At 31.1% G+C, this 25,070-nt stretch overlaps 5 protein-coding genes across 5 annotated transcripts; 3 read left to right on the top strand and 2 right to left on the bottom strand.

Annotated features, from left to right (window-relative positions):
* The first annotated feature begins 1,583 nt into the window (after positions 1-1,583).
* On the top strand, positions 1,584-3,259 carry LOC116769168 (E3 ubiquitin-protein ligase RNF181). The gene is made up of 3 exons (XM_032660195.2): positions 1,584-1,919; positions 2,110-2,284; positions 2,839-3,259. Exons 1-3 carry the CDS (start codon positions 1,786-1,788, stop codon positions 2,971-2,973), a joined length of 444 nt encoding a protein of 147 aa, XP_032516086.2. The 5' UTR covers positions 1,584-1,785; the 3' UTR covers positions 2,974-3,259.
* Positions 3,260-3,379: 120 nt separating this feature from the next.
* Positions 3,380-13,810, top strand: LOC116769255 (uncharacterized). Its single transcript, XM_061528202.1, has 23 exons — positions 3,380-3,501; positions 3,572-3,678; positions 4,048-4,156; positions 4,268-4,330; positions 4,918-5,092; positions 5,412-5,512; positions 5,763-5,855; positions 6,137-6,169; positions 6,248-6,286; positions 6,435-6,488; positions 7,138-7,258; positions 7,470-7,608; positions 8,016-8,142; positions 8,212-8,445; positions 8,514-9,438; positions 9,519-9,671; positions 9,782-9,908; positions 10,159-10,295; positions 10,366-10,389; positions 10,456-10,620; positions 10,742-11,191; positions 11,530-11,786; positions 12,051-13,810. The coding sequence occupies exons 1-23, from the start codon at positions 3,485-3,487 to the stop codon at positions 13,789-13,791; spliced, it is 5,391 nt and encodes a 1,796-aa protein (XP_061384186.1). The 5' UTR covers positions 3,380-3,484; the 3' UTR covers positions 13,792-13,810.
* A 701-nt stretch (positions 13,811-14,511) lies between these two features.
* On the bottom strand, positions 14,512-15,249 carry LOC116768943 (uncharacterized protein CG16817-like). The gene has a single exon (XM_032659871.2). The coding sequence runs from the start codon at positions 15,093-15,095 to the stop codon at positions 14,598-14,600; it is 498 nt and encodes a 165-aa protein (XP_032515762.1). The 5' UTR covers positions 15,096-15,249; the 3' UTR covers positions 14,512-14,597.
* A 787-nt stretch (positions 15,250-16,036) lies between these two features.
* Positions 16,037-21,023, bottom strand: LOC116769112 (programmed cell death protein 2-like). The gene is made up of 8 exons (XM_032660125.2): positions 20,803-21,023; positions 20,479-20,645; positions 20,210-20,395; positions 19,985-20,094; positions 18,860-18,984; positions 18,089-18,242; positions 17,463-17,598; positions 16,037-17,219 (listed from the first exon to the last, which is right to left on the bottom strand). The coding sequence occupies exons 1-8, from the start codon at positions 20,908-20,910 to the stop codon at positions 16,931-16,933; spliced, it is 1,275 nt and encodes a 424-aa protein (XP_032516016.2). The 5' UTR covers positions 20,911-21,023; the 3' UTR covers positions 16,037-16,930.
* Positions 21,024-21,454: 431 nt separating this feature from the next.
* LOC116768879 (uncharacterized) lies at positions 21,455-25,001 on the top strand. The gene is made up of 5 exons (XM_061529502.1): positions 21,455-21,564; positions 22,891-23,114; positions 23,198-23,444; positions 24,145-24,321; positions 24,725-25,001. The coding sequence occupies exons 2-5, from the start codon at positions 23,076-23,078 to the stop codon at positions 24,985-24,987; spliced, it is 726 nt and encodes a 241-aa protein (XP_061385486.1). The 5' UTR covers positions 21,455-21,564; positions 22,891-23,075; the 3' UTR covers positions 24,988-25,001.
* Positions 25,002-25,070: the final 69 nt, after the last annotated feature.

Raw genomic sequence — 25,070 nt, 5'->3', positions numbered from 1 at the left:
ACAAAGATCCAAAAACACCGAAGCGCAAAGAACTCTTTCCTGTCCTGTACCGCTGAAAGAAGTTTCAGTACCTATCATGCATTTACAATTTTCATGTGAAGAGGTTCATGGATCGCACGATGAACGGTACTTTCAAACGTTCAAACACAAAAGTCGGTCACTCAGAACCTCCTCTTCAAAAAGAACAATCATTTCGGGAGTGAGCACTTTTACAGGTCTACCATAGTGGCTAATGTTATCGTTGGTTTCTCTACCGCGGATAAGCTTATTTACCCAATATTTTACTGTGCTATAGGAGGGGCAGACTCTTTATGCACGCCATGCCATAGTTCTTATATTTGGGCAGGGGTTAAATCTTCTTTAAACAGAAACTTTATAACACTTCGATACGTAGTTTTCGACGTTTTGAAAAATACGCGATGCTGGTTATTTAAATCCGTGCTAAACTAAAACTAACCATTTCACGTCAACGCATTTTTCTTATATTAGGTACACGATGAATATTACGTAATATTTAATGCAACACAACATGTAGGTACATGTCGCGTAGAACTATACCAGGCACATCTCGTCTGCCCGTGATCACGGTTGCTGAAAAGTAACCGAAACGTCGGGATTATGTAGTTTTTTAAAATAATAAAAATCCGCGTAGTTTATCCGAAAAATATTAGTTTAATTTAAATATATCAGGCCAGTTTATTAGGGGACCGACTAGTATATAAATAACCTAGAGTAATCTTAATAGAAGTAACTGGATCATCAGTTCACAAAATAGGAGCTTATTTATTAAAAAAAGAATTTATCAGGTTATGGAAATATCTGTCAGATATAATACCAATAGGCAATAATGATAGGAAACGCATTCATTAACTAAAATTTTACACAGATATTTGAATAAATTAGATGCAAATATAAATATATATTACCAAAAGTAGTGGATGTATTATTAAATAGCGATTTTAACCCTCTCTCTAATGGATTTAGAGAAGGAGTGTTGAATATCTTCAATATTTGTATATGTACATATCTATCAAGCTCTATTCGCGTGAAAAGAGAGTGACAATAAATGCCATGTTGCATTTCTTTGTTTTTGGTTTTTCAGGAGGTAGCTGTACTTAAATGAGAAGCTAATAGGAAATCCATTCGGGCTAATAGATAATAAGAATGATGGGACCGATAAGATGTTTTAATATATACTAATTGAACAACTTTGGTCCTTAAGGTGTATTTTAAAGACAAAAAACCATTAAAGTCAGCGTCTGAGTTATTTAGAAAATCGTACATCCAAAGAGTATCCTATTCTATTTTACTATTTAACCCCCCTCGCTATAAGTCTTTTGCTCTATTATTCTATGCAAATAGTAAATGACAATTATTTCCTTTAATGACAATTAAAAATTTTATTTACTGTAATTGTACAATAAATTGTAACAATTGTCATAAGTATACAAAACATGATAATTATTAGAGTAGTTAAAAATGGTACTCTGAACCCTTGCGAAACCTTTACCACCTTTTTTATCACACATGACTCACATAATATGTCAAACTCTTAAGTGAATAGTCATTTACCTACTCTAAAGTCTAAACTCTAAAGTAGCTGTCACATGTGTGACGTGCTCGGTGCACATTTGTCAGCGATTTTGTGTTTATTTACAAAAAAAAAATTTTGTGTAAATAATAAAGTACACTGAGTGTTTAAATAATTTTACATATGAGTTGTTTTGTTTGTGCTTAAATTGTTTCGGATTTCCATACTTAATACTGTAAATAAGTATCATAACAATGACAGATTATTTTCAAGAAATGGGATGGAGAGAATTAGAAGACGGTGAACAGCCTAACCATTTACTGCATATGGCCAGATTTTTAATAGATTTTGGAATGTATGATGACAACTTTACGGGAGAATGGCCAAGGTATGTTCTCTTTATATCTAAAGTAAGCCAATATTTCCCCATTTTTTTATATTTGTCGTTTGCTTTAATACCAAAGACAATAAACATTTTCAATGTAATTTAATAAAGATATTATTATTTTATTAATACTTTGATCATATTTAATAATACAGCTGACGATGTACTTTATTTGCGGAACAAATCTTTTCAGGTTGCCACCTCCAGCTTCAAAAGAATCAGTAAAAAATTTAAAAGAAGTCAAAATAGAAGTTGAAAATCAGAATTGTCCAATATGCTTAAAGAAATTCAATATTAATGATACTGCAAAAGAAATGCCATGTCATCATTTGTTTCATGAGAAATGTATTTTAACATGGTTAAATCAGGTAAATGAGCTTCTTGTTTGATTTTGAATAAGAGTAAACAGTTTTTTGGAAAGGAACTTCATAAATATATTTATAGCTATGTTGCTCTGTTTTTTATGTGTAGTTGTATATTAAAATTTATTATATTGTATAAAATAGCATCTAAACATAAGAGTTACTTTACAAAATTTTTATTAAGCCACCATTTTGTTCACATTTTTAACTTCAGACACTATCTAAATCATGAAATATGAAACTTAAATTGATGAACAATAAAAGTACTCCATTCTATTTTGATGTATTTAATTTAGACTTCATATTTTAATTATTATGTAATAGCATATTTGAACATTCTTAATAAGAATAATCTAACACTTTAACAATTTAACATAATAAACTATAGTATTAGAATTAAATTTCAGTAGTATGTGTCAGAATTAAAAAGTAAAACTTTTGTAATTTTAACTGCGATAGCTTAAATTTATTGATCAAGAATAATAACACTTAATTTAACAAAAAATTACAAACATGGAAAGTGATATATATAGTGATATGATATATTTTCTAATTTTCAGACCAATTCATGTCCATTTTGTCGTCATGAACTTCCTACGGACAATGAAGGCTATGAAGCTTTCAAGAAGGAAAAGAAGAGATCGGAACAGAGAAAAGAAGATATAGAAGCTTTACATAATTCTATGTTTAGTTAACATTTGAAACTAAATAATAATAATTTAATTTGTTTTTCTTTATAAATAATATCATTTCGAAATTGTTTTCAAAGTTTTTTTTTATTCATATGATATCAGTATGTTTACTTATGTCTTTGGTAATGGTTATTATTTATTATTGTTATGTTCATACATAATTTGTTTTAATGTTTGGTTTCTATTGGGGTAAGCTTTAATACTTATTTAATTGTTAGCAAACATTACAGTTTGTGTTCGACACAAAATCTTATTTTCTTTTTTTTTTAATAAATTACTCTGTTTGAAATGACGTATTATTATTTTTTTATTAGAAAAATTAAAAATAATTAAATTAAGTGATATTATACAATTCGTATAATTTATTTACTTTTGAAGGTTTTATTTAAAATAATCCGTCAAAACCAACCAACTTGACTTTCAAACAAGCACACGTCAAATTTAGAATAAAATATGGTGAAAATTTGATAAAAAAATTATAAAAGTATAATTTTTTGTAAGAAAAGAAACCAAAATGAGTCCAAAAAAAAGGTAATTATAAGGAATTTATTTGAGATATTTTAGGAATTAAATATATCTTACATAAGAAATTGTCTTATAGATTATGCAAATGCCCTCCGCATTTGCAGCAAGTCTGCAAACACGCGAAAATAACAGACTGTAAGGATCTAGCTGAAATTATAGAAGCGTTAACAGTTCACGATGAGAGTAAGTCATTACATTTTAATTCGTAGTTGAATAATTAAATATGTACTTATTTTAAATACATTACATTTAATACTTTATTTTTAATACAGGCATTTACTTTATTGACTTACAAGCTAAAATTTGTCATAATATTTATATTGTACGTAAATAAAATCAAAACTTTTATAACCTTTCTTAAAAATCATATGTAACACATTTGAATTTTAGGATTTAAGGTTATTTTTTTCTGGATGCAAGGTACTCTATGTCTACTTTAGTATTGAGAAATCAGAAATGAGAATATTAATTGATTACATTTTTTTTTATTCCTCATATTATTGTATGATACATAGACAAAGACCAAGAAGTTGAAATCTTACAATGTTTTAGGTTCTAAAAAGGATCACAAATTTAAACCTCCTAATTTCAAGACGAAGCCGTTTAAACCGCGACATTATAAGGATACGTGTGTGCCTATGGCTCCTTCCATGCATACCAGGTTACACTTTTTATTATTTAGTTTAATAATTACATAAAAAATATCGTATTACAATGGAATGAAAGGTTTCTTGACAGTATCGTTTTTTGGAATATATATTTTCTTTTTAAGATTGAGATACATTCGTCATTGCTCTTTGGATCCACACGGCTATAAGAAAGGCAAGGCGGATCTGTAAGTATTACTAGATATTATTTTTTAAGAAATATATTTTGCAGTTAGAACTTTTGTTACAAAAGTTTTGTATAAATGTAGTTGATTGCATTCTTTTCCAACAAGTACAGATAATAATGGGTGTATATTGATAAGTGAAAATGAGATATCATCCCTACAATTTACTTGTGGTAATTTCTTATTAAATGTAAATAATCCTTAAGTTTTGTAGCTCTGTACCCATCAAGGACTAGTATAATTAAGATTTATCTGTAGTTTTAATAAAGTGGTTATTGAAGACAGTTTGAACACGGTATGCTTATCACAAGTTTGCGTCGTTACATTACTTGCGAAGCGTTTCTCGGTTCTCATTCATTAACCAACGTTAATATTAAACTATAATATTGGAAGATCTTTGAAAAACTGTCAAAGCTCGTATGTATTCATCATTCTGGCTGTGTAAAACTTGTGGTATGCGTGCAGTATTGTTTTAAATAACATTTACGTAGTGTAATAATAAAGGAAATCGATGGTTGTTAATACATTTTCATAATGATAAAACCTACTAGCAATAGATGAAATAAAATATAATCAATACATAACCCCAGAGATGATTTGGGATCATCATCACAAGAAGAGGCGGGGGGTATATTGAGGAAGGAAAGAAAAAAAGAGAAATATAAAAAGCGCGTTCGCTACTACGATCTCATGCCTGGAGATGTGATGTTGCCAACACCGGCTCCGGTTATAACACACACGTCCTCCGATAAAGAAATATTTAAAGTAATTTTATCCATAAATATTATACATTAAGTTTTTGTACATATCACTTAAATTATTGCTAACCTCAAAGATTATCGCCGATATTATTATTGCTTGGGAATGTGTATATTGCTTAAATACAGCGGGTAATAGTGCCTAGCAGTAACGGACAGATTCAGATGAAATCTGAATGTAACACATTTATTCTCATATTTTTTCATGGAAGGGAACTAGTTTTGTTGATGTAACAAAATATTATATTTAGATTATTCTGATTTAAATTCTTATTAATATTTGTGAAACCCTGACGTAATCCTGGTTAATGAATTGTACCCAATAGGTACCGAGTCCAAAAACGAGTGGGGAAGTGATACAAGCTCAGAGAGCTACGGTAAAACCCGCTGAGTTTAGACCACCAATACCGCCAAAGACCGGCTTTGAGTAAGTTCTTATAAAGCAATTGTAGTTGCTACTTTGGTATTTTAAATATTTTTTCATGAAATTATGTTGGTATTTTCATTGTAAACTCTAATCATTTATAAAGACTTCCATTAAAACGGTTCATATTTTAAGATTTTATTCGAAACAAAACATTTGTTTACAGATCCTCAAATCGTATATAGTGTTATATTTTTATTTTTCATTGTGTATATCTGATTAGGCGTTTATAATATTGCTGTTTTTATTGCAGGTTGTTCAAACCTCACAGCGGCATCATTGTCAATAAAGACAAGTCGTTCGCGCCCGACGTCGTGCACATGCCTGGACCAAGGAAGATAAAGAGGTAAAAAGATCAAACAAAAGTAAATTGCTTGACAATAAACGCTGTAACTTCCTATATAATAAAGGTTACTACAGAATGTAGTCTTTTTTTCTTTGTCTTTTCTTCTAACTTTGTTCTTTTTTTTTCATTGCAATCGTTTAATTTAAGTAAACTATTTCTTAACTAGTCTGTGATTGTTTAGAATTGAGCTTCTTAATTTAAAAGATTTGTAAGATAAAGATATAGGACCTATGTATTGGTAAATAGCATGCTATAAATATTCAACATCGTTTTGATTTCAGTGACAAAAAGAAGAAACCGTGTCATAAAGGCGGGTAAGCAGTACATTGAAACAGATTGAAAATATATTTTTAATAAACAGCATTAATAATAAAAATCTATTACGTTTTCAGAGTGTGCACCAACAAAAAGTGCCCAAGAAAAAAATGTAGGTAAGCAACTAAATCACAAATATATATGTTTTTTAAAGAAAATAACTATCTAATAATGTGTTTTGAATGTACTTGAAAAAAATTTTTGCAATATGAAATATATTTTTGTTTATGCTGATTGTTCATATATTCTTTACCAATCTAACAGAAAACGTGCCGCTTTAAGAAGATTAAGGAGAAGATTATCAAGAAAAGGTGGAAGGTAGTCGCTTTCGCGCTTTTATTTAGATTGTAGAATCTAACATTTAGTGTTAATTTTCAAAGACATAATCCATACCCGTTTTTTTTGCATAGCAAAGTTTCTATTGAGTGAGATATATTGATTTTGATTATTTGTTTGTGGACCATCCAAAAGACGAGTAATATAATCCGTTTCTCTATCTCTGCTTGACTTAAATGTTCCATTAATTTTCGTTTTCATTATAAAATTTACTTCACAACAGAGTAAGTGCATTACAAATTTTTTGCTACAGTGCATAATTTGTATTAAAGTTTTGTGAAGTGGCGAAACTTTGTTAATCAACAAGTATTTTTTTTCAATACATTTTGTGTTATGCAATTGCTGTTGACCTAAAATTTTTCCCTCGTTTCCTTTAGTATTTCACACCTCTCTTTCTGCCATTCAAAGTTAAACCCGTTAAAACATTTAAAATGAAAGGTCTAATGAAAGGTTATTAAATTAACGATTGAGACTGCGTTTTATTTTTTATAAAGTAAATTTACAAAACAAAAAAACTCAGTTCATATTTCCCCTACCGATCTCATTCACTAGTACTTATCAACTAAGACTGTTTGGAAGGTTATATGTTTTGTTATAGGAAGTAATATGTTAAGTTATGATTTATAATTAGTTCACAGTCGATGGGTCAATATAGAGGAGTTCGCGATGGCAAACCTCGCGCCAAAGGTCTCAAACACATGAAGGGCGATGACGATGTTTGCGGTCTTGATGAAATACCAAGACCCGAACATGTGAGTTATACTTTTAATATTATATATTTACTATTTACATTTTCTTTCTATTGTTTGACGTATCTAAGCTTATTCATAAATAGACTTCAATATTACCAACAAGAATACAACTAATATAATAGAGTTAGAGTATAATTAATAAATTATTTCTTTTGAATATTTAATTATTAGTTTCTTATTAGAAAATAATTAAATAAAAATAAAATTCAAGGTACAAATACCGCCGAATCTAAAACGTGGTACCCTTCAAACACATTCTCTCACAGTATTGCCATGTACAAAGGAACGTAAGCCGCAAATACACTACGGCATTCTGACCGGATCTTTTAATATGTACGACGCGAAATTTGGTAAATAACTCTTATATACATTCAACTTGTGCTTTTTTTTACCATGTATATATGGTGTAGCGACTTTCCCAATTAGCCTCTAAAACTACATTTCATGGAATTATCAATTTGGGAATCTCTCAAGGACATTTTTTTTGTATAGAAACTTCATAGCCTCTGTTTAATTAATAATAGTCCTATAATATTTGTTAGCGGGCAATCCCGCAATGTAATATTACAATAAATATTACATCCTGCAATTGTGTTATTAAGATTATTTAATTATTTAAATTTCTATAATATGTGATGTATAAAAATATTCTGCGTAGAATTTTCTGTCTCTAAAACGATAAACAATATATTTATACACATTCCGTTACTGGAATTTTATTCGAAAGGAATATATTTCTTGTTGTTATTAATACCAGGTGGTAGATCCAAAGGAAGACAGGCTCTCACAATGAGTGTGATGGCGTACTGCTTAGCATTTCACTACCATCCGAAACAATGGACAATGAAATTAATAGATAATTTAATAGATGCTGGTGATCAATGGTGGGTGAAAAATATACAAAAAGTTTGAAAGACAAATAAATAAATGCTCAAGTATATGTTTTACCTTAGGTATATGCAATGCCTAGACAAAGTTCACGATCATTCGGCAGTTCAGGGTATGTGCGAAGTATTACCTTTTGGTAAAAAACAAACGTTACTACTAAATGGAAAGAAGATGCAAGTGTTACTTGGTGAACCAGATATCGTTGGCTATACAATGTCTTTAGATCCAACAGTTTACAATTTGTGTAGAGGTCTCAAAGCTTTCTTTAAGAACAATCGAGCTGGTATATTATTGACCAGGTAATATAATATAATATGTATTTTGTTTTTGGTCTCGAACCAGGTACTAATAATTTCATTATTTCAAGGGTTTTAAAACTGGTTATATGGAAGGATAGAATTTGTTACTATATATTTGATCCGGCCGGTAGAGACGCAAGAGCGTATTCAAATTTTGCGAACGGATGTTCGGCACTCATCAATGTAAAGGATTTGGAATCAGTCTCTGAAGTATTGCTAGCTCGAAGCATATTGGAAGATCAGAAATTTGTTCTCGCTCCCGTTAAGGTCCTAAAAATGGTGGACGAAAAATGCGACGAAGATTTCGAATCTGACAAAGAATTAACTCAGGCCGAGAAAGCTATGATGGGATATAGAATTCTCAATGAAAACTGCGCTATCGTTAATGCTAATATGCATTTGGGTGATAGGTGCTTCGAAGATGCCAAGTACCGTCAAGCTTTACCGATTGCGATAGTAGCAATGACGTATGCAAAAATTTCGCCTCCCAATACATGGTTTTCGAAAACTCTTGACAAGGTTTTGCGTTTGGGGAACAAATTATATATGGATTGCTTGCATCCGAAAGTTATGATCGATATGACAATCGATAATATTCCCAACGAAATAACGATCGGCCCTTACGCATGCGAGATAATTATTTACAGGGAAAGAATTAAAGGTCAACTATTTACTACGAAAGAATGTTTATTGAATATAAGAACCGGTCTTATAGAATTTTTCAGTCACGAATACAATAGCGGTATCTTAGATTTTAATAATTACGCTTTGGCGGTTTGGAGACAAAAGGAAATGTATTATTTATTTGATCCATATCCACGTTCTCATGATGGTACAAGGTCTCTCAATGCCGGGAAAGCTTGTTGTCAGATGCTTTTAAATCCAGAAGCTATGGCTGAAGTCTTTACCAAAAACTGGAATTATCTGCCGGCTACTACACAATTTTATATACATGCGTTTAAAGTTCTTAAACTAAAAAAGAGAGAACCTAAGGTAAGATTGAAATTTAAAAGTTACAGAGTATTAAAATTATTTTTTTTGTGAGTTTCACTTACTCAAAATTGGGTTTCCAGTCACAAATAGTTTGTACGCTTAGCGATGAACAGCTGCCAGGTGTTAAGAAGTTAAAGCGTAAAGTTTTGCCAATGAGTAAGGATCACGGGGATGGTAGGGAATTATTTCATGACGTTTTACCAATGGAAGACCTAGATAAACCGCCAGCAGGAGTAAGTCAATATATTGCTAAAACCTTTAGTGTGAAATTCCGAAGAATCAAAGCTTTTGTGTTGCTGGAAATGTAAGTGTGATAGGAGGAAAATAATTTTTTTAATCACAGCCTCTTATGGATGAAGAAAAAATGGGTGATATAATATCGTTGGTAGACAGTATACAAGAAGACTATCTGCCTCCAATACCTCTAAGGTATAAGAATTTACCTCCGGAACCGTTAGAGGAGAAAGTCGGTAAGAAATAATAAGAGCCTAATCAGGAATATGGTATCTATATTAGATTATAGCGCAGAGTACTACATCAACATACTCTTAAAAGTTAACATCATTTTTGGTTCAGTAACGTGTTCGGTGATTTGAATGGTGTGATATTTTTCCATGGAACAATTCCTATAGGCACATTTTTTTCCGACATCACACATTAGTATAAACTGTTTATAGACTTGACATTAAAAGGGCAACACTGATATTTGTTATTCTTCAGTGAACCTAGATTCCCCGACGGTGTCCGTAACCCAGGTTGTCCCTCCGTGGCCGAAGCCAAGAGACAAGACTCATGAGATACCTGACCCAGATCCTGATCCTGAACCAACTCCTCCGCCAACACCTCCACCGATGCCTGTAATATACTCACTTAACACTTTGCTTATCATTTTTTTGCAATACTAATATTTGCTATACATGCTTACAGCCTCCTGAAGGCGGAGAAGAAGAGGTATGGTATAATTTCCTAACTTTTATGTTCTGTAATTAAATAAATTGTACTGATTTGAAATAAAAGGAGGAGGAAGCGGGAGAGGAGGAAGAAGATGAAGACAGGTCGAAGAAGAAAAAGGAAGAAGAGGAAAGAAGAAGGGCAGAAGAGGAAGAAAGAAGAAAGGCGGAAGAGCTCCCACCACCGCTACCTCCGCCGCCGCCGTCACCGCAACCGGAACCGGAAGTTGAGGTGAGTATTCTTTGCGTTTGAAGGTATGAAGTTGTTTTTTTTGTCAATTAAGATAATTTTTATGAAGACAAAAAAAATATTAAAACAAAAGAAAATTATAGTATTCTAAATTGGATTGCAGTTGGCGCCACCAGTTGAAGTAATGGAAGATGAGATTCAGACTCTTGAACCAGTCAACGTAGAAAGGCACATTCTGTTGACGGAAGATGCTAGATACCGGTACAAATTGAGACAATTGCGCAAAAAAATGACTCTGCCATTAACTGAAGGTGATGCGACGCTGACAGCTGAAGAAGAATTGCAAAAACCCAGCAATTTTAAGAATTTACTTGACAATAACCAAATTATTAGAGGATCCTCAGCTATAGCTGATTCTAAAGAAATCATCGATATGCTGCCCTTTGGGTCTATAATGGCAATCGTTACATCTTACAAGTACACAGTTAATACATGGACACTGGGCATTGTGAATTTTGTGGTTGATACAGCCAAAAAATTATATAAAAATAAAAAGGAAAAGTTTCAGCTAGCACCTGTGCATATAATACCCAAAATTGCTATCGGGCATCAGGTACAGTTAGTTATAACAATATTGATATTTATTCTATTGTGCGCTTTGTTTTTACTTAATTGTTCAAAATGTTTTATTCGAACCCTGCTTATATCAATACTATGAATAGCGTTAAAGGGTATGTCTGTTTTTGTTGCTTGAGAAACAATTTTAGTCATGCTCAAGATGAAAGCTATCACTACACGACGAGTTTTAGTTAGCCTCAAATATTAATAAATATTAAAGGGAAAAAAGAGTTTAGCACTAATTTAGTATTCTATTCATTTATTCAAGGGAAAACCTCAGCGAGCCGCTGTTTTAAAACTTGAATTAGTTTGTTTTTTCTCTTAAACCCTCAGGCATTTCACGCTAATATAGATGTAGTCGGCGAAGGACCCACTTGGCAACTTGAAGATGTTCTGACGCGCAAATTTTTACCGCGTTACGACAGAGGAATGATAACGACAGCCACATATAGTTGTGCTATATTTAGAAGAAACAATTTATATTATCTATTTGATGCGAGTCCTTGCAATGCTATGGGCTTGCGAGACCCCACTAATAAAGGAAAGGCGTGCTTTCTGCGTTTCCGTTCATTACACGATCTAGTTGTCCGGTTGGTGACTTAATTGTTTAATTGACTAAAAGTTCAACTTATATATTTCAGTATGCCATATTCATTCAATTATTCCAATATATATTATATGAAATATAATATTAGGTACTTAGAGCTACCCCAGGCTACAATCAATTTTTATTCAAAAATTTATTCACATTCGGAGTTCTGGTGTAGTTAATTAATAATTAATTTTGAAAAAATAATTTTTAATAGATGTACGTAAAATTATGAGAATCTGTAACCCATTGTATATGTTTACAGAGTTTGCTATAATAAGGACGGCAAAACCGAAGACCAACAGTTCATCTTAAGTAGAATTATTGTAAGAAGACTATTAACAGAGCCGCGGATGAAATTACCTGAGGATTACGATTACGCTGAGAGAATGCCAAAATCTAAAAAGTCAAAACTATCCATAGTGGAATCACCAAAATCCAGTGAAAAGAAATCGACATCGGTAGAATCAACAGAACCTAAAACGGAATATGTCGTTGGATATCAAAATTTCAATGGAATATACAGAATTGAAGGCACAACTGCGCTAAATGATAAGAAAACCAGTACTGAAGTTAAAGCTTGCCATTTCGTGTGCTTGATAGCCATGTTAATGGCCACAATGCATCCCATAAGAACCTGGGGACAGGTCATGGTTGATACCTGTATTGAGAAAGGTTTAGAAATAAAAGAAAAGGCAACAAATTTAAGTGTTTGCGATAAGAGAGTAATAAAAAATTTAATACTGGACGGCAAGTTCGTTAATGTTAATATAAAGAAAATCATGGTAGTAAATGAAAATCCGAATAAACGCTTGGAACAGTATTTAAGGGCTGTTCTGAAGAGACTCAGATATGTTATTATACGTTTTCCTTCATGCAGTATGGTGATATGTCAGACCGATGGTTATTATCATCTCTTCGACCCCTATCCCCCACCAAATGAAATACCAGAACCCGTCGAAAATACGACCTCAGAGAAAAAACAGAAAGAAGTTTCTGATACATCACAGCAAATGAAAGTCGGAGCTGTAGCAGGATGGACTTTATATCGTTCAATGGATGCATTAAGAAAAAGAATAAAAAGCGTTGTCAGTGCTCCCGATAACCCCGAATTTTACACATTCGAATTAACATCCATTAAAAATGCTCCACGGCATTCAGCATTAAACTACAGATTAAGTCCCCTGTTTAGACCGGATGAAAATCCGAATTTACCATACTTGAGGCGAAGGAAAATCCGACCGATCGTTGACGAGAAAATGTACTGGCTGAATGTTGAAACCATACCGTGGTCTCGCATGAACGGTGTGAACGATCTTGGTTTTGATAGAAAAACTCCAAAAACCATGTGGAAAGATTGGGATATCGAGTTCCCAGGTGACCTTTACTCGCTGTGGGGGACACTCCATCCATTGGATCCCAAATTTGCTGTTGACAACCGCGGGAAACAATATTTGGCGACGAGTGTCGTTGCACTTGTCATGACCAAGGCTTCTAGTCTAAGTGCTTGGACCAGCAGTTTCTTAGACGGTATAGTCGAGGTCGGTGATCAGTACCACGCTAAATGTCATGCTAAAATAGCCGGGAACAAAAATCACGAAATTAGTCTCGAGGACTTAGAAACAAAGTACGATGATATGTATCCTTATTCATTTACGGTAAAGTTTGACAAGATCATATTTGGATTCGTTTACAACATTTACCCAGATAGGTTCAATTTAAGCAAGGCTTTAGTTTATTTCTTTGAAAAGAACACTTTAGGAATATTAACAAGTCCATCGAAAAATTTGGCTTTCGGTAAAATTGGTGCATCCTATTTTATGTTCGATTGTCAAAGTTATGGGTCCCCTATATTTAGCCCGAGTCAGGGTGCTGCTTATATATTGAAATGTGAAAGCCTCAATAGACTCATTTATTGCATGGCTGTTACTTTGAATATACGACGACACGGACAACAATTCCATTTATACAGTGTTAATGTAACTCTCAACGAAAAGACAAAATAAAGCTTTTTTCATATTTTTATATCTTGTTTCATAAGTTAAAAATTTTAACACTAATTCACCAGTTTAAACACAAAAAATGTAGTTTCCACATGTACCAATATCTCAATAATATCAAACTGAAAATAAAAGTTCATTTGTATTTGATAACTTTGGTTATAGATACTGATATTTAGTTAATTAAAAATACATATTATATTAAGACACTGATAATTTAATGGCTTGGAAAAATCCATTTAAATGGTTAAAGTAAGCATTAGGTAACCAACTAATTGGATATATATACATATATAAATGACAAAAATTTTATTTTGAGGTGTCTGATATGAAGTTGACGGAAAATTCATACTAATAATTAATGAATGTATGTATATAAAAAAACATTGATTTTTCTAAAACACTAGATAAAAGAAGGGTTTAAGCCATCAAGATATTTCCTTAATGGTAGGTCAATAAATAAATAAATAATAAAATACTTTACAGAAATTTTTTTATTCAAGTATAGTGTGTACTTAATATAATTCCAGTATTCTAGTAAATTAGAATAAATTTTAATGACAAGATATAACCTGTTATGAAATTACAGATTTTTTCTTAACGAGAACTGTAACAATATATCAAAGAATTAATTTGTTCTACTTCTTCGGCAAATTTAGAGCAACAATAGATACAAAAATGCAATATATCACGATCTATATTGGATACCCAGAGAAACAATATCCATCTTTTAAAATGATTTTATTATAACTGTAAAAACCTTAATATACATAATGTATTGTTTTAAAAAGTAAGCATTAGTACTAAAGGCCTCATTCAAGATCAGGTAAGTTTTCGTCATCGGAGTCGCTTTCCATGTCGTCAAAAACTGGCTTTCCACCTTTGTCTCCGGCTCCTTGACCCATCGACTTAAGCATGTCTTCGATGTCAAAATCTCCACCACCCCCACCAGCAGCTTCGTCTTCGTCGTCTTCATCCTTCCATTTATTAAAATCTATCTTAAGATAATGAGGCTTCCTATCTTTGGTTAGGGACGGCCAGTAGGCTGCGTCTGTTTTTTCTTTTTTAAGAACCATTTCTATGCAACGACCTTTATTTACGAAGCTGCTATTTTCAGGAATAATAGCGTCGTGTAATTGTATAGTCACCTCGTGGGCTTTATTGTTAGGGACGTTCACGCCTTTGAAATAGACAGACTCTTTTTCTATTTTAATAGTTGGATCCTTAGTTTCCACGCTAAATGTAAGAAAAATTACTTCCTTACGTTGTGCCCATAATACGGGAGGAGGTACTGGAGCTTCACCCGCCATTTTTCAACACACGTGAGAAATTCCACAAGATATGCTGCGATTAAGAATTGCCCGAACACAATCTATTTCAAAAACTACAATTTAATTTGCAATGATTAAAATTCTAAGCACCATTCGCCGACTCGCCGATTCATTTATGGAAAACTGTGTTACCAGTGTCTAGTGACCATTCGGTTATTGTATATAAGAATAATATTGAAAATGTTTGATAGATTAATTTTTTTGTGTTGTATTGTTTATTATAAAAAATAATTGGGCATTTTTTTAAATATAAGATGTTTCATATAATTAATATTAGAAAATAATCTTCTTAAAAATATTTTGAGGTTATGTTCAACACATTTTTTTTTTAAAACGCAAGTAAAAATATGGTTTTAAAAATATAGCTGTAAAAGATATTATAAATTAAATAAACAAACGTAGAATGATGTATTTTCTATAAATTTTAATTTGTCAATGAAATGCCTAGAACATTCGACTGCTCTCTACAACATCGTATGATCAATATTCGTCATGGTAACACTATCAATAAAACAATTTTTTTATGGTTTACGTTTGACATAACGATGGAATATTGAAAATACTTTTGATGATACTATTTATGATTGACAATACCAACACAAAAAAATGTTATAGGTATATTTCTCCAGACCGATATAAATTTCCGTAGTTTTATTTTAAATATGGTGTTTTTGTCTGGCGTTAGTTGAAGTATTAACAGAATTCATTTAAGCATAATTTTAGATTATTTTCTAAATTAAACGTAAAACTTTGTTTCCACGTGCTAAAACCGGCTGATAAGAAAAATCTATTCTCAAAGAAAAAGTAGCCCGATCAGGAAATTTATCAGCGATAGGATAATGTTATGGAAGGGTTTCGTTACATTTGAGAGATAATAGAAGACAACAACGCCTTACCTTTACAACAAAATTATAAACTCGTTATTGAAATCAACAATAAAATCATCTTTATTTTGTGATACACATACAATAATCCGGCACAGCAAGAAGGATAGTTCTATATCATTTATTATTCAAGAAAACGATCAAACATCTAGGACTTGGAAGTACTAAATATAATATTGCATTTAAGTTCAATATATAATTAGAAATGAAATATGTTGTTAACAACAATTGAAATTTTAAAATGGCTATATCTAACCTAATATTTATGGACAGCATTTTATGGTATATAAATTACATCTACCACAACATGGTCAGTTTTTTAACAAGCATAATGCAGATAATAAGATTAGTTTTAGTGTAAATATTTTTTTTTTATTTCATAAATGTGTGGACTTTTCGTTGAAACAGGAACACAGAAAAATGGAATAAACTATTACACAAGGTATTCCAATTACTTTTAGAAAGATAACTATGGAATCACATAATACTATTCACTGCTACTAGTTATATCACATGATAAGCATAATTATAGAAAAAAACAAATAAACTCAACAAAATAATATACTTATAAGTACAATAATAAAAAATCAATTTTATGATTTGATGATTTTGTATAAATGATTTAAATTTTAAGTAAATTAATAATTTTTTTCTAGTGACATCAAAAATTACTCAAGCTGGTTTAAGACAAATAGTTTGAAGTCAAATAAATTTTAACATGTAGTCTTAGTCTATAAAAAATTATTGCAATTATTACTTATTCAATTTTTTTGTCAGTTTCTATTGAGAAGTGGCACTTTGTATATCATAAATGTTATAAATGCATTGATGAGAATGGATATCAAATCTTAAATGCATATCTAATGGCTATGACCTATTTGACTATTTGGCTTTGAGATTTTACACACAATAAGAACTTCATACAACACATTATATCATTTCTGGTTGGAAGATGACGGTTTCTTCAACCAACATGTCAGACGGCTGCCAGCAACTTTGAGAACATGTGAATATGAGAACGGAGAGAAAGTGTAAATGTGGTAGTGAAATATTATTTGGAGAAATAGCTAAAGTTTCTGCAAATCCGGGCACTAATTGAAGTTCACAAATAAGTTTCGAACCGCAACGTGGGCAAGTATTCTGCCGACAAGAATATTCATGTGCGCTTTCCTTTACTGGCAGAGAAGCTCCTAGAAGTGGTGCTTCATCACGAGAATACCTGCGAAATGTTATTGTTATAGTTTTTAATCATTTATACAATTGTCACTCTTAAGACTTAATAGGAAAAAAAATTAAAAATAATATGAACCAAAAAATATACCATAGACAAGAATTTAAGTATTGAAATAGACTTTGAATTTGAACAATTTATCTATGAATAAATCTTAAAGCTTTGATTATTATCAGAAAAAATATATAATAATATTAAATACTGTGTTATAGTGTTATAAAATGTATATACCGGAGAATTTGTCCAGGATTAGCTTTGAGTCTTGTAACGAAAGCATGGAACAATCTATCACCATGTAATGGTGTAGCTTCCTCGTATGTCTCATCGTCACATCCGGCGGGACTGTCGCCAATACCAGCATCCAGTTCTGAAATCCGTTATTTGATGATAATGAATGCAATTTTATTATTATGTTTCCAATATATTTCATATAGAAAAAAAAATCCTTTGAAATACTGTTTGCTTGACACTAATTTAAACATAACAGATTTATGCGGAATCATATATGTATTACGTTTTGTTTTTTTTTTTAAACCAATTCTTATTTAATCAAATATATTTTTTCCAATTATATTTGGTTTCAATATTCTAAAATACATTTTTAATTAGTTTATTATGTTGATGTTTGTATGAACTAAATCTCCAGCAGTTAAATTTCAATTGTCATTGAAGTTCAGTTTTAAATTAACAAAATTTGTCCTAAGTTTCCTATTTAGGTCTAGTCAAATGTTACAATTATTTTTAATCTTTTAAAAAGCAACTTTTAGAAACACTCAACTAAAATAAAAGTCTATATGAAAGTTGTGGCCAAATAGTATATATATATATATATATATATATAGATTAATAGAAATTACCGTTCTCCATTTTGTATTTGTTTAGCAAATCTGTTACTTGGTCATCATCTTGATCTGTTTGATTCCATTCCTCTTCAACAAAAATATATTTAGGGACAAACTGTATTGGTCCCAATAAAAGTCGACTCCGAATGTCTGGTGGAAGTTCCTCAGTCTAGAAATAGTATTTCAAGTTATAAACATACTTATATATATATTAATGATTCAGTTGTTCAGGCATTTTCTTTAATACATGTTTTGGGAATTTTATTAAAATTCATTGGTTTAATAAGGAGTTAGTATGGTTATAGTTCTACAATAAAGCAATGCTGAACTCAATAATTATATAAAAAAGCGAATACGTAGATATAGAAAGAAAAATTCATTAACACAGGCTTTGAACCTACCATTTCTACAATATTATGTTAAAAAACAAACAGAAGTGCTTTATTTTTTTATAAAGTAATTAACTTAATTAATATATAAATTTTATATAGTAAAATGCGAATCATATCAGTAAATTATTTTCAATTGACCTTTTTATATGTATTATAAAATAATATCCTGCTACAGCAGGAACTCATATTAGAGAACAATCCCTCCAATGTAAGAATGTCTGTTGCTCTTTCTCACAAAAATCTACGAAATTGGATAGAAATATAACTTCAGAACAAGATAAATTATAATTAATATTCCAAATTTTCGAGTAGTTCAAACAGAATCATGGCATAACAGTTGTATTTTGCATCAAATCATGTGGTACACTATAGGAGTAAGTAAATAAATACATACTTGATTAAATAACAGCTGCATATTGTTAGCAGGGGTTGTTGGTGTGTCTACAATGACCAGACCACATTCATCATCACCTTCCAACTCCGCAGCTGGTATGGGCGCACCAATTGCACCAACTGCACCTGAAATATTATACTCTTTATTTAGAATTTTTTACATGAATTTAGGATTTTACAATACGGTTTTATTATTTCAAAAAAGCAGACCTGATTTTTATATTATTGGTTATGAGTAGTCCAAATGTTAATAATATCGGAAAGTAAAATGCGAAAATCGTAATCTTAATTACAAGGCGTCATATTATTGAGTTATAATTTTTTTTATGTGCGTTTGTGTCTGTGCGTGTGCGTGTATGTGTGTGTGTGTGTGTGTGTGTGTGTGTGTGTGTGTGTGTGTGTGTGTGTGTGTGTGTGTGTGTGTGTGTGTGTGTGTGTGTGTGTGTGTATGTGTGGGTGTGTGTATGTGTGGGTGTGTGTATGTGTGGGTGTGTGTATGTGTGGGTGTGTGTATGTGTGGGTGTGTGTATGTGTGGGTGTGTGTATGTGTGGGTGTGTGTATGTGTGGGTGTGTGTATGTGTGGGTGTGTGTATGTGTGGGTGTGTGTATGTGTGTGTGTTTGTATGTGTGTATGTGTGTGAGTGTGTGTGTGTGCGCGTGTCTCTGTGACATTGAGGTTCTCAAATGGAAGGACTTATTTAGATGGAGACATTTTTCATTATAAAGAATGTTTGTTGGGGAGATTTTTAACTATGTTTGGTTTATATCAGTCTCGCATTGTAGGAGTATCAGCTCTTGTATACAATGATTTAAGGCATTTTTAGCAAATGGTTAATAGTTTCAGAGTTTTATGATTGCCCCTATCATCTTTAAATTAAAATTAATGTATAGTTTGTGTTTTAAAACAAATATAAGTCAACTGTTTTTTGAGACACTTAAAAGAAATTGTTTTATTATTAGTTCAATGAAAAACTTATTGTGAATATGAAAAAAAAATTTACAGGAGAAGGTATCAGAATAGATTTTATTCATGTTTTTGAAGTTAGTTGATGGAATTCACACAGTTTTAAGTTTAAAAGAGACATGATTTTATGTGAATATAACATAATATATAATGTAGTATACCTTGAACTGGTGATAAATTTGCATTGTGAACATCAACTTGTAAATTTCCCAGAGCCTGCTCAACAGCTTCTAAGTCGTAAGAATTGCTTTCATCCTCTTCATCGGAATTTCTATATAAAATAAAATTAGTTTTAATAATTCAAATATACTTCAAAAGCTTTACTGTAAAGCTAATTAAATTAATAAGGATCATAAAATACTTAATTTCTAATATTATTCACATACCTTTGCATATTAATTGGGCTGTTATCCATGTTGACGACATTGCCATTAGTAGAATCCCCATTATCATTCTCATCCCAGTCGTCAGAGCCCTTACACCAACTGAGTTTTGTCTCCATACATGGCATCAATACAACTGCACTAGTGTCTTTAGGTTCATCCTTAACTTGACTTCGGACACATGTCCAACTGTAATAGTGTAGATAGTATGTAGTAGAGTAGTAGAGAATATTGCATTTGTAAATATAAAGCATTTAAAAAAGAATGCATACCATTCAGATTGATTCCAGCAGTGAGGATTAATACAGGCAAAAACATATAATGTTCTATGATAGATAGAGCCTTCTAATGGAGCATAGCATTGAACTACTAGTAACCTATACAAACTGCACCTTGGACATTTCAGGGAAAACTGTACATTATCCAGCGGTGGCCAATTCTAAAATATAATCGCTAACATCAGTATACAAATTTTGTCTACATTACAAAATACATATTATATTATACATTGGTTTATAAAAAGCAATTTGGGTCTTTCATTAACCGTTAGATAGAATAAGTTTAATTTCATGTAAATCTATAGCAGGTAGTCTTACTGGTGCTCCTCCAATTTTATTGATCGTGTAGTTTAACTGAGTTACACCTTTGTCAGTTACTACATCTTCCTCATAACCTAAATATATTTTCCCACGATATTTCGCCATTTTGTTAATTTATTGGATTATAATTTTATTTTTAAACATTTATACATGTGTTTACTTTTGTTCTCTTAAATTTTCTAGATATTCAAATTGTCACTACAAACGTTGACTTTGAAGTTTTATAGCTAGTATAGTTTCACCCGACTTTGACATTTTCGTGCGATAGATACTAGAACTAGTATTATGATTCTCGAATCGATTTAAGCTTTTTCTTCCCAAATATGCGAAATATCCCAAATATATTTTAAAAATTTTAATATAATTTTGACGTAAAAGGTTACTTCCTTTGTAAAAAATAATAAAATTTAACATGGAAAGATAAAATCCAAAAACTGTAAATAGGTATAAAATCACATAAAAATCAAATACACATAAGTCATTGGGCTACAGAGAAATAAAGTAACAGAATTTTTCATATAATCTTTAATGAGAACTGATAGAGATGCACAGTGCACTTGTTACGTACGCGCTACATATTATAAAATAAATGAACATCGCCGGGGCAACATCGTTGAATGGATAAAGTATCATATAGCTAGTGACGCCGCTGACTCCGCGGAACGAACACCAAGCCGTGTGAACCAGAAGATTCCTGATACCAAACACGCTATGGAATGGCATTGCTATCCTTACATCGGGGCAATCATGTAGTCTTAGGTATAGGGTATAAGTTTTAATATGTAATTTTTATTATAATATACATATAAGTTTCGTAGTTTTCCTGGAATCTCCGGTTGCCACCCATATAACTCACTCATTATATCTTTTGAACATAAACATTTGCTAAAGAAATATTTACTTTTGCTAGTCTTCACTTAAGATAAACAGTATTAGGTAATTAGCAAAAATGTCTCTATGAAGTTGTATTTATATATGTATTACATCTTTTGTAAATGTATTTAAATGATAATTTTTATCAAAACCCGCTTTTGCACATGAGTTATTTTACTGAATTATATGGGTTAATAATATGTCAATGGGAAGCTTACGAAAATGCATTTATCTAATTTGAAACCTTGGCAATAAAGGTCATATTAAAAAGAAACTGAACGGTAATTAAAATTTATCCAGCAATCGTTGTATTAAATATGTATCTATAAATTTAATAATGTGCAACTATCACGTTATTCGTAAAAAGCTTTGATAATATTAAATATTCTAAATCTTCAGATTGAGAAAATATTTTACATTTAGTTACTCTTCTGATTTTAGTTTATTTTTTATTTCAGTTTAATTAATTTAATTCAATCATTGCATCCTAAGTAACATTTTTACAAATAGGTGTTTTTGGTTTCGCCACAAACCATTTTTTAAATACTTACTTACACTTTTTATAGAAAATAACATATTTTTTTCTCAATTATTTACTTAAAGAATAACAAAATTTAGAATGGATGTTCAGTTTCCTTGTTTGTTTGTTCCTTTCAGTGTTTTTGAGATATGTGAATATTCATTTACTCATACAAACATACCGATGACATCGATACAGAATATTTTTTTAGATTAATAAAGAAAAAGTTGGGACTATACTTGAGTTTCTAAATAATAAGTTTAGATTATTATAATACTATTTTAGACTGATTTAACATTAATATTGTTTTACGAACATCATATTAATTATATTATATTTGGAAGTGTTGACCAGTGCAGGTATGGCTTTTATGGGTTGTAAACAGTTTTGCAACTCTAATTATAATATAGAATAGTATTTTCTATAATAGGAAATAAGCGTTAGGTAATAAGTCAGATGAGTATGTGGTATTTATAATTTTTTATAAAATACTTTTTTTGTAATTACGGATATATGACAGAAATTAAAAAAGATAAAGTTTGAACTTTAGTTACAACTTATTCTAATGTATCTGGTTACTTAATACCTGGTTTCCTAATTGAGTAACATAACTACCTTACACATATTTTGATATTACATAAATAGTAAATTATTATTTTTAATATTTTTTTTTATGATGTTCTTCTTTTTAGGTCGCATTTGGTCATTTTATTGTATAAGGAGCGGTATTGCTCAAGGATTTGCACATTCATTTCGCTGGCGTGGGAGACTGAGATACCAACTCCTTATAACTATAAGTTCAGATATCAATCGGACATTTGCGCGATTGTAAACGTTGTAGTTAGTGCTTATTACCTAATTAATATAAGTTAGGAAAATGTCAGGCCTATGGATGTGTGCAACAGGTTTTGTTTTAGTATGTTTTGAGTTTTGAATTGAGGATAATTCTTTAATTTTTGTTGTGTCAGTTTACTTACATAAATTTGAATTATTGTACAGGTTCTAAGTATTGCGATACAGATAGAAGCAGTCACAGTGAACCCGTTGTGTCCTACTAATAAAATTGCGCCTCATCGTAGGGCGAGGCGATTCAGAAATTCTCAGCCCAGAACATTTTACGCATATTACGATTTATTGAGACCAGGTGGGTCTTATAATGCACCCAGCAGTTTGCAAGAAAAGCCCCAGGAAGACTCTGAAGATTGCGGAGAAATAGAGGATTATGATGAAAATGACGTCAGTTCAGGTAAGACTCCTTTTTGTCCCTATTTTTTTAATGGTTCTATACAAAATTAAAACGAATTTGAAAAAGTTTGTAAAATGTATGTAAATGACATAAGTTTTTTTCGTTATACTTTCCAATAGTACTTAAACCGTATTTTCACATGAAATGTGGATATCGAAACGTTCAGGTAAATTATCCGTAAAGTTAAATTTTGCCACATTGTCAATATTTAGATTTATATTAGGGAAGGAGCTTTAATACATTTTCATCATATATATAAAATAGGATGAAGTTTTAAATGTGTCTAATACTTAGGCATTTTTAAATTACTTTTTATAAAAAAATCTTTAATCACAAAAAATTACATAACTACGCGTTATTTTATTATTTTTAAACTACATACTTACGATGTTTCGGTTACTTTCCAACACGGGCAGACGAGATGAGAAACGTCGGGAGTATGTAGTTTTAAAATAATAAAAAAGCGCAGTTATCCGAAAATATTGGTTTTATATAAATGTATACTCTCGAAAATCTTAGATCTCATTATCACCAGAATTTGTAAGCAAAGTATACATAAAATACTTAACTTGGGACTGCATTATTTACAAAGTAAAATGTATTGAGTAGGTATTATTTAAACTTTAAAAGTCCCAAGTAATTATTTTGCTACTTCGATTTTAATGTAAAGCTATAAAAGTCGTATTTTTTATTTTTGTAGCTACAACAACTAGGGCAGGTAATCCTACATCAAATAGAAAATATGGTTTTTATAATCACTATGGTTTCTATCGCCCAATGCAAACAACAACTGCACCTAAACGACAAACTCGACCCCCTGCAGGAGGATATTTTGGAAATAACGCATACAATCCACCCAAGCCTTTAAATCCTACAGGTAAATATTTTTTATTTATTTTGTAAATTAATGTTAAGATATACGGAAACAGTGGCGGAACTTTCAAGGTACAATTAAAAGGTAAAGCGAGCGAGGCCTAGCTTAACTTCCACCGCTTACGTTATACTATATTACATTAAAAATAAAATATTTTCTAAAGAAAATAAGAAGGAAATATAATAATCATGGTTAACATTTTTGAGTATGTTTCTTAGTTTTTTTTTTATTTTTTTATTCCAAAAACGAATGTTTTTTTTTTATTCCAAAAACGAATGTATTTTAACATCACATAGACTATCTATATGCATAAAAATATTTAATCAAAACGGATACTAAAACTTTAAATATACTACAACTTTTAATAATTAAATATGTACGTTTCATTGAAAACAAATATTTCTAGCTTATTTAAAACCAGTACACGAGGCTGGTCATGAACCACATATGACGTATAAACCTGGTTTAGTCGGAGGTCCTAGTGGACACATTATAGGACTACACCAAGTTAAACCAACTAGAGCTCACCTGGAATCTACTACACATAAGAAAAAGTATGATAACCATGTACACGATTCCACAATCAGAACTAACAGACATACCAATAAAAACAAACCCAATGGAGATCCAGGCATAATAGCTTCCTTTATAGATTTATTTTCCAAATAAAGCAATAAAAATGAGGTATTTCTTTTATCTCGTACATATATTCCCTATACCTTGAAAGTACTTGCGAGACATTCGTGCTTTAC

The sequence above is a fragment of the Danaus plexippus genome, chromosome 5, assembly GCF_018135715.1.
Source record: "Danaus plexippus chromosome 5, MEX_DaPlex, whole genome shotgun sequence".
In the NCBI taxonomy this organism is placed as follows: Eukaryota; Metazoa; Arthropoda; class Insecta; order Lepidoptera; family Nymphalidae; genus Danaus; species Danaus plexippus.
This window is presented reverse-complemented; position numbering and strand designations above follow the sequence as displayed.